General features: G+C 34.9%; 1 protein-coding gene and 1 pseudogene across 1 annotated transcript; both read right to left on the bottom strand.

Moving 5' to 3' along the window:
* Positions 1-5,954: 5,954 nt before the first annotated feature.
* Positions 5,955-8,121, bottom strand: LOC143582885 (leucine-rich repeat receptor-like serine/threonine/tyrosine-protein kinase SOBIR1 pseudogene; annotated as a pseudogene).
* A 748-nt stretch (positions 8,122-8,869) lies between these two features.
* Positions 8,870-14,462, bottom strand: LOC143582884 (E3 ubiquitin-protein ligase RGLG2-like). The gene is made up of 11 exons (XM_077065355.1): positions 14,103-14,462; positions 13,270-13,354; positions 12,404-12,544; positions 12,211-12,324; positions 10,824-10,921; positions 10,661-10,740; positions 10,465-10,570; positions 10,240-10,367; positions 9,355-9,523; positions 9,222-9,278; positions 8,870-9,142 (listed from the first exon to the last, which is right to left on the bottom strand). Exons 1-11 carry the CDS (start codon positions 14,412-14,414, stop codon positions 9,062-9,064), a joined length of 1,371 nt encoding a protein of 456 aa, XP_076921470.1. The 5' UTR covers positions 14,415-14,462; the 3' UTR covers positions 8,870-9,061.
* Between the last annotated feature and the right edge of the window lie 652 nt (positions 14,463-15,114).

Below are 15,114 nucleotides of genomic sequence, written 5' to 3'. Positions count from 1 at the left end.
CGGAATTTAAGGAGAAAGTCAGAGAATGCTCTGACATTCTCTGACCTAACCCTAGGCGCGTGTAACGAGTTTGCTATGCCAATTCATTAAGAAGGAATAACGAATGAGCTTCATTCGTTAAGTAATTCATTATGGAAAACTAACGAATGAGCCCTCATTTGTTATGATCATTCGTTAAGAGAGAGACGAATGAACCTCAATCGACATAGATTTCATTCGTTAGCCAGGCCAAACGAATGAGTCCATTCGTTATGAAGGTCAGTTCGTTATAAGGGTCAATTCGTTATAAAGGTCAATTCATTATAAAGGTCAATTCGTTATAAAGGTTAATTCGCTATGAGGGTCCATAAGTGGTCATTCGTTATGAAGTAACGAATGAGTCTATTCGTTATGAGCCCCCATTCGTTAAAGAATTGGATAACGAATTAGACTTTGAAATAATAACAGAAAGGTTCCTGGACTTAGAATAAAATGGATTAATTACAAAGAATCCCTCGAACTTTATGAGTTAGCAAATAAAATACTAAAGTAAGAATCCTAATGAAAATTGTGATAAGGCAGGTAATGAAAATAAAATTTTTCCAAGATGACCTGGCAGCTCGACCCCAGCCAGGAGCTCTGCCCCTTAGACCCTGCTAGGGGTTGCCGCCCCTAGAACCGTGCTGCCATGAGCGTTGCCCTCGGACCCCCGTTCATTGAGGGTTATAATTAAACTAGAAACACGATATGGGTAGTGATAGTTAATTGATACGTATAATTGTTATACAGTCAATCGCGCACAACTAATGAAACGAATAACCATTAACGCCGAACGTAACGAGTTCAGGTGAGTTTCTAGCCCCATTTCCTTGCTATGTTTTCGGGGCTGTGTGCATACTCAATGTGACTAGTTAATACACTTACCTTAAGTGGTAATTGAATGCATGGATGATATATGTGATAGATATTATATTATGAATATGAATGAAAGCTTGTCGGTACGTGAACGATCTTCGGATATTGCACGTATCGCCAAGGAAGGTAAGTGTTAGAATATATAACTGTGTATTTATCAAAGATAAAGCAGGGTATGTGCGAATTTGTATGAATGTTAGTATGAAAGTATGATAGAGTGAAGGTATGGAATAGACCTTAATAATATCTGCGAATGTAGGGAACAGACCCTAATAATATCTGCGAATGTTGGGAACAGACCCTAATAATATCTGCGAATGTAGGGAACACGCCCTAATAATATATGTAAAGGTTATAGGACGAAATGTATGTATATATGTATGTATGAAAGAAAGAATGAAAGTATGAAAGTACGAAGTAAGGTAAAAGGCTAAGTGTGTTATATGTATCTTCGGATGCGTATATAAGTAAGTATATGGATGTATTGTATGTTAACTGTATTAACTAGAACTCACTCAGCGTAGCTGACTTTTAGTATGTATGCAGGTTAATCGACCGAGACAGATGACTTGAGGGAGACACATGGTGAGATTGAAGAGGCTGCATCTCAAGATTTGTCATGATGTTTGATAGTATGTTTTATGTTATGTTTTTAAAGACGAGTTATGAATGTTTGTAATGAATGGTTGACCTTTATTGTTATTCCGCGAAAGTTTTAATTCACTCTGATATTTAGAACTGTGTTTATGAGTAAATCCAATGTCCAAACTGAGGCACCGGGAACACGGCCTTACACAAAGCCTATCATTAACTAGTCATGTTTATATTGTGATGTACTTTGATTATATGAATTCAAATAATTAGTTATTGTGACGTTAATATTAATAGTGTCTTGTGAGCTACTGTGCAATCAGTTGCGCCCCGGCATATTTCACCGTAGGTCGGGGTGTGACAGTGAGCCCGTTAACGGGCTCATAGAGTTTAAAGCCGTGGATTTCTTTTATTTGAGTGAACAACAAAATGGGCTCTTAAATGTTTAAATTTGAATATTGAAGTGGGAGAAACGGCTGCACTTGTTGGAATGTGTGGGTTGGGAAAGTCTACTATTATTGGGTTGATCCAGTGGTTTTTACGAACCATTCTACGTGTCAGTTGAATGTTAGGTATTAAATAGTGGAGAGACTAAAGTGTAAATACATAATAGTTTAGGGTATATTGTAATATGTTCATATACATTAGGATGAAGCGTGAATGAAAATGATATCGAGGATTTGAGTGAAACTTCTTCTAATCTGGTTCTTCCTCTTTCTCATTATCGATCATTCTATTTTGATACACACTGAAATTGATGAGGTCGATATAGGTTGTTATGATTTGAGGATTATAAGGTCATTTATAGGATGGGTTAGCCAAGAGCCTAGGCTGTTTGTGGAAACGATTAAAGAAAATATTGCATATGGGAAAGATAATGCAACTGAAGCTGAGCTTATTCAAGCTGCAAGTCTTGCTAATATTCATAACTTCATAAGGTTTTATCTTGATAAGCACACTTAATCTCTATATCTATCACTGCTAAAGTACATAAACTCATAAATTACAAAAATATTTTTTCATTTGTCACATGTTATCGGAAAACCAGGATACGAGTCACTAAAAGCTATCATTTAGTAACTTAGCCTAGTATTGGCTAATTATGTGAGATAGCTGTATACGTGATTCGACATGTAATATAATCATATTCATTTTGTTATCAACTCTCAACAGTTTAATGAAAGATGGATATGATACGTTTTGTGGCGAAAGAGAGGTGCAATTATCCAGTGGACAAAAGCAAAGAATCGCTATTGCACAAGCAATTTTAAAAAAATCCAGCCATTATACTTCTAGATGAAGCACAGGTGCATTAGACTTAAAATCACAGGCACTTGTACAAGATGCTTTAGAGAAAACCATGAGTGGTAGAACGTGTGTCATCGTAGCACATCAATTATGTACAATTCAAAGATCGAATAAAATAGCAGTGATCGGTAACAGTAGAGTTATAGAAGAAGGTTCTCATGATTTGTTAGCTAAAGGAGAAGGGGGTGCTTGCTTTTCTCTTTTTAGTCTTCAACAGCAAGCTTTCCATATGTAACATAAATAATATTATTCATGCAATCATGCCATGTTGAACTTCAAAACAGTTCGTACTTATTTTCACCAATAACAACTCTATGGGCTATGGCTTTAGTTTTTTCATCTAAAAGTGTTTCCAAACAAGAAATTTCATCTTTGCAGTGAAGAAGTTCATTTACCTAATTAACATAGAGAAAAACCATTTTCGTTTGGCTAAACGTGCAAACAAAACACAGTATAATCTCGAAATTCATTACTACATGATGAATATTAGAAAACCATCGTTAATGTCAATCTAAACCAAAAAGAAATGATAACTTAAAAGCTGGTGATAAAGAGAGCCATAATTATCTAACAGGTAAATTGAAGTTGGAAGTTTAAGGGAAAAAAACATTTGGGGTGAGAGAGGCTCGAACACTCGACCTCAGGATCAGTTTAAGAGAAAAAACATTTATTTGGGGTGAAAGAGGCTCGAACTCTCGACCTCAGGATCACTCTATTGCTATGAGACCTACGCGCTAGCCAACTGCGCCACCACACCTTGGTGTTCGATTCATGTTGCTTTGAATAATTATCACTATCATCATCTGAAATATTCTATTTTGAAGCTTTATAATACTTCTATGCTAAAATCAACTTATATTGACGAAGAATTTCAGTTCCGCACTAGTTTATAAGGTTCTATCATCAAGTTCGTAATAACTAAGTGTAAGACTTACGTGGATTTAGAACTTATTTATTGACTTCAGGATCATGTTATTATAGAATAATGAAAACCCCGTAAGGTGTAATGTATTATTGATCAACTATATATAAGGTTACAAGGAGATATATACAAGGAAAACTCTATCATGGTAACATAATCAAATACAATCTCCTAATTATGGTAACACTATCATACTAAAACTCTAATAATATATTCTTCTACAATATTCTCTAATATTCCCCCGCAGTCAGAGCGGTAGGAAATCGGTCGCTCAGACTGGAGCGCAAAGCTTGTGTAGATACACGATCGGATGTCACGTAGAGCAGGAACTCGATTAGATTTAGGATCTAAGAAGATCACTGGTGGCATGACCGTGGTCAGGCGGCTAAGCATGATGACAGGAGCTTCGACTGCGATGGCAGGAGCTATGATTGAGTCGGCCGAAGAAACGACTTGACGGCAAAAAAAAAATTATATATTTCGAAGAATAAAACCGAATAAATAAAATCTAATAATATATAAAAATATATTTTTTTACGAAAAAAAAAACTAAGCTAAAAGGAAAAAAAATGAAAAGTAAAATAAGGAAACAACTCTCCAACGATAGCAAAAAAGAATAATAACTAAATAAATAAATAATAAAAACTATAAGTTTTTTTTATGTTTCAGGAGAAGAATAAAAAGAAAAAAAGAAAAAACAAAACAAAAACTAAATAAAAAGAAAAAAAAAAGATAAGTGTCGAAAAGGTAAAACAAATATATCAAAAGGAAAAAAGATAATAAAAAACCAATAATTCAAAATCAAAAGTGCTTCTCCAGATTTAAAACGTAGTAACACATGTGTTACGCTCGGAACCGAAACATAGAACTGGATAGTTGGCAGCGCATGAGGAAGCAGTGGCTTGTACTTTTGTCGGTATGTGTGTCAGTGTTAGATAAAAAGCAGAGACCAAAGATAGACCGTAGACCCTTAGTCTATGGCGGCGGTAGATCGTAATTTACACCGGCGGCCGAAGCCAATTATATATATATGTACAAACGTCCCCGGGGTAGGACGAGAACGAGAAGAGAAAGATTTAGGCCAGAACCCTAAGGCTTTGATACCATGTAGAATAATGAAAACCCCGTCAGGTGTAATGTATTATTGGTCAACTATATATAAGGTTACAAGGAGATATATACAAACAAACATAATCAAATACAATCTTCTAATTATGGTAACACTATCATACTAAAACTCTAATAATATATTCTTCTACAATATTCTCTAATAGTTATATGTATGATGATTATTTGTAGTTATTTTTCTTACTGAGTTTTTTTCTTTAACAGGGGCGTCAACGAGTCTGAATGTACGAATCAGTCAAGACTTGTTTATTTAACGAGCTTAAGTCGAATTTAACCACGAAGATAGTTAAGACTTGTGAGGTTAAATAAGCAAATAACTAGATTTTGGTTAATGTATATGATAAGGATCGATGTAATTTTGCAATTGTGAGAGTCCATGTCCATCATGACTCGCTCGTTCTACTCTCCAAGAACTAAAAGTAACATGAAGATCACAATCATATGCATTGCGCAATTAGCATATGGTTTTGATTTATAAGTCGAGGTATTCAAGTTGTGCTGATGGAGAAATAGGATAAGTGTATAATTTGTAAGGAGTTTTCGTTGCAAATAAACATGTAAATTTTGAATCCATAGTGGGTTGGTATGGGTATATTTTTTCTTTAGTTGAAAGAGACTTGAATGAAATTAGTACAATTATAGTGGGTCCAAACTTATATAAACAAACTATTGAAATAATAACAGGCTAGTTTTGATTATTTAAAAATAAAATTATATCATGTTATAATAAATAAAAGAATTTAATGTTCGATCAACAACCACCCACCCAACCCTACACGTTTTCAGCTCGATTTTAAAACAAAACCTTTACTTAACGAAATTATCTTTAGACCCGTTAGTCAACCCAATCCCTCCCACTCGTTTTGCCAATAATAATAAGTAATAACGTTAAGTATAACTATTAACTTTAGTCAAATTTTTTTTCGTTTCCTTAAACAATCTTGGTGTAACCCGAACTCATTAGGTTCAGACTTCAGAACATGTTTTCATTCCTGACATGTATTCATACTTGACCATGTCGGCCTGTTTTACCAAATCTAAATTACATGTCTTGGTGAACATTATCCTGCTATCTCCGTTTGGAAACGATTTGACCCGGGTAATGCATGTATACATAAGAGAACGAAAATATTTTATGGAAGTGTCACATGTCGGAACACACGAATTATAATCCTAATATAAATATAAATCAATGCTCAATTTGAGCCAACATGCACCTACAATCTTTGCTATTAGGCCTCTCTTTAGGATTATCAAGAGTACAAAAGCAAGCAACCTTAAGAACAAGAAGCATTTGTTCCTCGTACCCGTTTCCCAAAAGACTTGGATCGATTGCTTCTTTTGGATTATCCGATGTCATCACCTTTCTCATCCATTTTACCATATTCACTTCTGGCGTGTGCTGAAAAAATTCATCCGAAGGCAACTTTCCCATAACTAATACGCCAAGCACTACCCCAAAACTATAAATATCACATTTGTCAGTAAATTTCATCGTTTGATGATATTCTGGCGCGATATAACCTAATGTTCCTGCGACATTGGAACTTGTCATGTGCGTGTCTGCTTCTGGTATAGATTTTGCAAGCCCAAAGTCAGCGATTCGGGCCTCCATGTCATCATCCAAGAGCACATTAGCGGGCTTTAAGTCTCGATGGACTATACGTGGGGTGTGACTCATGTGAAGATACTCGAGCCCAGACGCAACCCCGATTGCAATCCTGTGTCTCGCTAGCCACTCTAGTTGTCTTGTACCATCTTGAACTTGTTGTAATATATCTTGTAAGCTGCCATTCTTCATGAATTCATAAACGAGGTAATGACAAGTGGGTCGAGAAACATGGGCGAGCAATGATAAGACATTCCTGTGTCGAATTTGACCGACGGTTTGGATTTCTGATCGTATCTGACGCATTTTTTTGTTGAGCATTTTAGTGTCTTCTGTGGTGAGCTCTCCAGCATCTTTCGGAGGTTGTATTATTTTCTTAATCGCAATCGTTTTTATCTTCCCCTCGAGTATATCGGTTTTGTATACTTCCCCACAACCGCCCCTACCAATAACGGGCAATGCAGCAATCGCGTCATCGTCTTCAAGAAACGCAATATCCTCCGCCTTTATCGATTGGCTAAAAATCGCGGGACCCGATCGGTTCCCACGGTTCAAAATCATAATAGAAGCCAATTTGAACAGAACCGAGATAACCATCGCGGAAATAAGTCCCGCGATGGATCCAGCAAAAAACCCGAGAACCCAACCCATGATTTTCTTTCGACTTCTCTTGTTATGTTTTCGACTCGGGGCCTCCTCCGGAGCCGGGGCCGGAGCGAGACTACCGGTTTGACTTGTTGACTCGGCGAAGATATAACGTTTTGGGACGCGTTTATTGCTCAATGTTTTCAGCTCGACCGAAGACGAATCCAGCCGGGACAAAGTCGGTAACACACCTTCGATTAAACTATTACCAGAGACATTAAAAACCCGAAGGTTTCGAAATGAACGTAAAGCAACCGGAACTTTTCCGGCGAACATATTATTCTCAAGGAACAGTTTTTCGAGGTTCGGGTAATACTTCAAGAAACCCAACTCACCGGAAAATCTATTAAACGAAAGATCCAGGATTCGAAGACGAAGGAGATAAGATAACCCACCCGGAACTTCGCCGGAAAACTTATTATTTCGGAGGTTAATAACTTCAATTTTCCGGCAATTGGCAATTTCCGGTGGAATACCACCGGTTAAGTAATTATTATATAATGACAGCTCTTTAAGCTCTGATAACTGCCCAATCGCCGGTGAGAGAAACCCATTTAGCCGTTGAGTTTTAAGCACAATTCCGGTCACTTTAATGGTGCTATTTGAATTCCTCCGGTCACATGAAATTCCGGCGACGTGGCAAAGGTTTTCCGGCCGGTGGAGGTTGCCGGAGAAGCGTAAATCTTGAAGAATTATTAGCAGCGCATGGTGGTTGGATGTATCGAGATTCAGGCGAGCGTGAATTACTATGGTTAGTGTGAAGAATATGAGTAGTGGAAGGTGGGTAATGGTTGCCATCGACGGTGGTTAGCGGCGGATATAATCACCGGAATATATATAAAAGTATAAAAGTCACAAGTGGCTTATGTTTATAGTCATAATAACGTGTGGAAAATAGAAAGTCAAACTTTTTGGTTTGACTGGGTCTAATGTTTATTTGTTTTGTTGACAATTTGACTATGTTCGAGTGTTTGAATGGCTTACTTATGATTTATATATAAATATTTTCATGACATATTCTGGTTGTGTAAGCAATAATTGGGTATATAAATTGTTAGAAAGTAAATGAACCGTTTATAAGTTGGTATTATAACTAGGATATTCTCATCAAATTTTAAAAGATTTTTTTTTGGCAATCTTGTGTTAAATCAAGGGGTAGCCCACATTTACTCTCTACGAGTTTTCATTTTTTGAAACATAGTCATTACGTCAACTAAAGATAAATTTTTCAGTATAACAAATACAACTATTGTTCAAATTTCACCAATCAAATTATGCATATTAAACTTCATGTACTTCATTTTAGGGAAAAAAAAAAAAAAAACACCTCCCCATTTGTCGTGATAATAAAACCTAGTGTTAATGGATTTACAAAAAATCAAGTCACCAATAATACATTTTGAAAAAACTTGATCTTGATAAACTACTTACAATCCCAACAGGATATCGAGTTCATTCTAAGTTATAAAGGCAAGTTGAAGCTTATGCAAGCTCAGGTATGGCTCCACTCTGTATTATGTATACCCTAGGTACTGGATAACGGACGGGTGATGACCAATACAATAGGTTGATTTAGCTGGCCTATAATCATAATTCCAGATTCTTACAAACCCGACCTGTTATCTCCCATTTAAAGAGGTCTCCGTTGCATAAAAACGAACCACGAGCTTGTTCTAAACTACATATAAATCATGCAATTCTAGATACGATGCGGTTCTCTTATTTTGCTAATAAATCTCTTGGTACATCCTAAAGATTTGAGCAACATAGCCTTTGTATCTCCTAAGTAAAACTTACTCCAAATTTTCACAATTTTTTTAGACCAAAACACCCCTAAGTAAGGGGCTGCAACAAATCCGATCAGTGAACAATATGGTAGTAATCAACATTAACACGACGAAAAAACACAATATGAACAGTGAACAGGACGAAGTGTTTGAGAAAAACATATTTAATCAAAGCACTTAGTAGAGCTTGATCCTGGTCTGTATCTGACTCCTACAAACAGGGCATAGATGAAGGCTGGCCCCACAATCGCAACATGTCTGAAAACAAAAAAAATAAAAATAAAATTTATGCTATTTGAACGTGTTTTTCTCCTTATGATATACATGGGAAACAAACCTGATGTCCGCATCCAAAGGCCATATCCTTTTGGTTAGTTATGCAGATGGGACAAAGCTGCAAATAACGTATGAACAAAGGTTAAAGGTTTGGTATTTTGTAAACATGTTTAAAGATGGATTATGACACTTACATTTTTATCCGAGGTTGAACTCCCACCAAAACTTGCGCTAGCCGACATTTCCTTTTTCACGAAAGAAGTTGGAGTTGGTTGGAAACTAGTTGACCGTGAAGGCCACTTGGGCCCACCATAGTGTGGAGGGGGAAGGGAAACCCTATCTATAGCATTCCCTCGAGTAGCACTGAAACATTATTATTAAATATAATTAAAATATACCCTCTATGTATATGCAGAAGACAGTTTCTTGAGAGAACAGATAAAACAAAATGCATCATTCATTTTTTTCAATTTAAGAAAAGATTAGCATACAAGAAAATGGTTAAAATGCAATGTTTATTAATCTCTTTTAACCTTTAGAAATATATATAAACAAAATTTGTTTATTCATTTAACCTACATATGTGTAGGTTATGTGTATCATGTATGTGTAGGTATATTTCCAACACATAACCTACATATATGATATACCGACACCTACACATGTGTAGGTAAACGTTTAAAAGTAAAAGAAGAAAAACATATGAACAAATTACTTAATGATACATAGATTTGTATGTAAAAAGTATAATATTTTAAAAATATGAACCATTGATAGAAAAAATCAAAGATTTAGGTTTGTTCGTTTATGCTCTCGCAATAATTTAGTCTTCTGTAATGACCCTGTCCCTGCAAATGTAGGGGCATGTTCATTTCAGAACCAATAATATTATAATAACTAGGAGAACCACAAAATGCACTTATGCATAGTGCACGTGTCCACACACACACACACACACACACACACACACACACATATATATATATTATTTTGTGGTTTATGTTGAAAAGATCACGGTTCAAATATTATATATATGATTAAAAAAGCCATTGAAGTAAAAGGTTATAAAGGATAATCACCCTAATAAGTTGAGCTCTAGTGTCGCCTTATATTGTGTAGGTATTTCCATCAAGGCTGCAAGAGCAAACTCAGTTTCCTTCCTGGAAGCATTTGTGTTCTTGGACATAATCTCTGTAAAATTCACAAACTAAAACAAAAAAAAAAGAAAAAGAAAAAAAAGACTACTCAGTAACTGAACATAAAATAATAATTGAAATAATATAATTTTGGTAATTAATATTTGCCTGAAAATTATCAAACGCTCGAGAAGGGATATTATCGTCAAATTCCTTCATCATATCCCATGGTCCATCTCCAACCCCAACTAATACTATTGACAACGGATATTCACTATCAAATATCATAAGTAAACATGTCATCACTTGTTGTAACAGGTCAAACGAATCAAACCATAAAAAATAGTCAATATTGAGAAATTACCTAGCTTTTACAATTGCCTCAACGGTTCTTCTCTCTTGTGGACTTAGTTGACCACGGTCAGTATCAACACTTCGTGTGACCTGTTTGCAAAGGTGCACTTTAGCAGACAAACAACATGTGTTCCTTCTTACGGAATTAATATATCATTTTTTTTCATAATTACCTGACCGTCGGCAATGATCAACAAGACATGATATTGACCACCACTTTGTTCAACAATGGTAATGGCCATTTCAATAACAGGCGCAAACGATGTTGGTCCTGTTTATAAAAAGGATCATAAAAACAAGTTTCAAGAATAATGAATTTTCAAACAAAGTCCTTTAGTTCTTAATAAATATTCTTTTTTCCATAACTTAAACGAAAGAACATCAAAACATGGTTCGTTTGTTTATGTTCGTGAACGTTTGTTCATTTACGCTGGTTTATATCCACTCGTTTATGCTCCTTAGTTTGTGGCTATAAGCTTGTTCATTAATAGGTTCATTAAAATTTTTTGGGTCGGTTATAATATAGTCTAGTTTAATTAGGGGTGTGCATGGGTCGGTTTTGGGCTAAATCCGATGATTTGGGTTCGATTCAGTTTTGGTGATTTCAGTTTTGCCATTTGAGTTTGTAAATTTCGAGCCCAAAAGAAATTGATCAAAAATAATGAATTTGGGCAAAAACAATTCGTTAGTTAATAATTAATAGCTTATTGCACATAATAATGAGTTTGTAAATTTTGTGCATGGGTCGGTTTTGGGCTAAATCCGATGATTTGGGTTCGATTCAGTTTTGGTGATTTCAGTTTTGCCATTTGAGTTTGTAAATTTCGAGCCCAAAAGAAATTGATCAAAAATAATGAATTTGGGCAAAAAAAATTCGTTAGTTAATAATTAATAGCTTATTGCACATTTTGGCTAAAGTAATATACTAAATAATTATAACTTACTTAAAATTTAAATTAAAAGATGAAAATCAACAAGCTCAGCTTGGCCTTTTGGGTTTTTATTACACGCAAAACCGAAACAGAACCGAAAGTTCGGTTTTTACGGAAACATAAAACCCAACCATCGGTCTTTGTCTCGGTAGGGTAATTACGGTGTGGATTTTTCGGTTTCATGCACACCCCTACTAGTTTTATTATTTTTTTTAGGCTCAGCAGATTGGTGTTCACGCTTACTTTATTGAAGTTCCTCTGGTTATGTTTGTTCATCTATGTTTACCGTTCGTTTATATTATTAACAAACGAACATAAACGAACACGCTCATTTTCTTAACGAACAAGCACAAACAAGAAAATTCTGTTTGTTTCACTCCTAGTGTTTGATCGTTTGTTTGGTTAAAGTTAAATGACCCAACATGAACATGCCCCTTTCGTGTTCGATGGGTTAGTTTACAAGCCTAGTTCCAATTAAAAACAAGTCATTTTAAAGGTCGAAAGGGTCTGGGTCGTTTACGATAAAGTCAAAAGAAACACAACCCAAATCGACCCATTAATTCTAAAGATCAATAACTCTAAAATTAAACAAAAAATCTTAAACGACAACGAGAACACGTAATTCAACCTGCAAGCACCAACTGTGGTACCAGCTCTCGGTACCGTTTCAAAACATCCTCAAATCCTTCACAATACTTATCATCTCCATAGAAGCTAAAGACTTCTTGATCATGAGTTGACGCTGTCCAAACACATAATACATAAGTTCTAACAACCATAAACATATCAAGCAAGGTTGACTACAAATATTGACTTTTTACCGTCTCCAAATCCAAAACAAGGAATTAAATTATCCTCATCAAAAGAAGCTAGGGTTCTTCCAATTATAGATATTGCTGCTTCATAAGGGTTCATTTCGTTTCCAATATGATGCAAGCATCTTCGATTAAACGACCGTGCACCTACAATGGATAAACGCAAATATCATATTAATAGGATCCAAAAATATATACGCGTATTAAAGGTGACAATTTGGTTCGATCAGATAATGGGTCATAACATGTTCGTATTAAGAACACACTATATGACTATTGACCCATATCCTTTTTAGTTATTTCTGCTTTTACCATTTTGATCCGTTAGATAAAAACATAATCTGGATCGACTCATTCATAAATGGGCCAAAATTGCCACCTATTGGTGTGCATGAAACCGAAAAACGATCCGTAACCGAAAAATTGAAAGAACCGAAACCAAATAAAAACAGACGGTTTGGTTTACAATTTCTTAAAAACAGAACTTTTGATTTTTGCATGTAATAAAATCAAAGAAACCGAACCAGGCCTAGATTTTCATTTTTAATTTTGAGTTTTAAGAAATTTATAAGAATTTAAAGAATACTGTAACCCAAATACTTTAGCCCAATTGTATAATAATCGATTACTTAATATTTCTTTTTTAGAACGGTAATTAAAATATTGATTTAACAAATATATATTTAGTCCCAAAGTTTAGGCCCAAATTCATTATTTTTTGCCAGTTTATTTTTTTAGCACAAATTGTAAAACCGAAAACTGTATGGTATTCAGAAACCGAATTTTTGGTTATTGGTGTGCTTTGAACCCAAAACCGACCCATGCATGCCACCTCTAATAAATATATGCAAACATCCAAGATTAAACTCAACCAGTCCACTCATTGCTCTTGGTAAAATCTACACCAACAATCAAATTTGAAGACTCCAAACCAGCACGTGCTAAAGCATCAGTAACCTACAGAAAGTAAAAGGACAAATTAATTACCAACAAGATACAAAACAAAGACAGTAAATAAACACCAATTGACAGTAAAACATATTTGTTGAATTGCTAGTTATAATAACTTGTTAAATAGGCAAAATGTGCATTTCTCTTAGGCCTGTAAGCAAACCGAACGAACCATTCAGCGAGGAGTTCATTTATGACCGTTTATTTATTAAACGAACGAACATGAATAAAATGTTATGCTCATTTAGTTAATCGAATGAACAGAAACACATGTCTCATTCGTTCAATTATGTTTCTAGACGCCCATTTACATTCATTCATTTAGATTCGTTTATGTTCGTTTACGTTTTCTTTAGTTCGTTCACTTATATATTCATTTAACCTTTACAATTTAGTCTAGTTTTATAAATTAAAATATCACCCAAGTCATAATTAGTCTAGTTTTCTTAAATTTTAAGGTCCACGAGTTTAGTTAACATTTACTTTCAATTGGTGTTTTCTTTTTTATGACCGTTAATCTATATTTAGTTATGTTCATTCATCTATGTTTGTTTACGTTCGTGACCGTTCATTTTATTAACGAACAAGCACAAACAAGAGTCCTGTTCAATCGTATGTTAGGTTAAAGTTAAACGCACAAACATGAACATGCACCAATCATGTCCGTTCGGTGCGCTTACAGACCTAGCCTAGGGTGGTAACTTCTGGCACGACCCGTTTAACACAACACGGCATGTTTTGCTACTAATTTTACCTGCTCTAAGCTGTTGTAATTATCATCAATTCGGGAGAATTTTCTCTCGAGCCTTTTCTTAAGTGCAGGAGCTTGTTCAGGATAGCTTTGAAAAGAAGAAGGTGAAGCATATGGTTGGTTAACTGGCGGTTGCGGATATGGTGATTGTGGATATGATGGTTGCGGGTAAGCCCATGAGTTTGATGCTGACCCGTATGATGAATAGCTACTTGAAGATCTCTTTGAACTTTTGCCACCCATTATCTCTACTGTCAAATATGCCTGCAATTTATATAAAAGGTTTTTCTTATTTAAATTAAGCCTAAAACTCATTATTAGAAGATGAGAAGATATATAGAATAAAAATAAAGCAAATAAGAGGGCAGATAAATTTAGAACAATTAAAATGATCTTAATCATGCAAAAACAAATAAAAGCTAAAAAAACAATCAACATTGTTTTAATTTCTTTTGTAGGTAACCAACTTATTTTAGGCTAGAAAAGACACATAAAAACTAAAAAATAAACAATTTAAGGTAAACTATCATGAACGATGGGGCTTTTGACTAATACTTAAAAACTGAAAGTAAGGGAAAAAAGCTCAGCGGAGTACCTAATATGTAAAAGCTACAAGTCTTGGATTTCTAACTTTAAACATCAACAAAGTGTTTGTATACTGATGTGTGAATATTATACATTCGTTAAAACCTTCAGTCACGTCATTGAAAGTTGAAAGTAGGTTCAACAAAAAGAACAAGAATAGTATCTGAATGAATGAAATTAGACATAACTTGACTTTCTAAACTTAACTTCAAAAGTCAATATTCTATGATTCTATCTATCTACTGTTCTGGAGAACTCAGCTAGTATGCATACATGTGTGAACATAAAAATACATAAAAAATTAAAAATAAAATAAAAATATAAAAGTAAAAAATGAGAATCATGATCACTAAAACAACAAATCATAATTTGAATCCATAAACTGAAACATCCAATTGAACCAGAAATTGACATGCAAATAACCCCTTAT

The sequence above is a fragment of the Bidens hawaiensis genome, unplaced genomic scaffold, assembly GCF_021521415.1.
Source record: "Bidens hawaiensis isolate Kalapana, Puna unplaced genomic scaffold, B.hawaiensis_p1.1 tig00032041_1, whole genome shotgun sequence".
NCBI classification, from domain to species: Eukaryota; Viridiplantae; Streptophyta; class Magnoliopsida; order Asterales; family Asteraceae; genus Bidens; species Bidens hawaiensis.
Note: the sequence above shows the minus strand (reverse complement) of the source record. Positions and strands in the feature narration are given on the sequence as shown.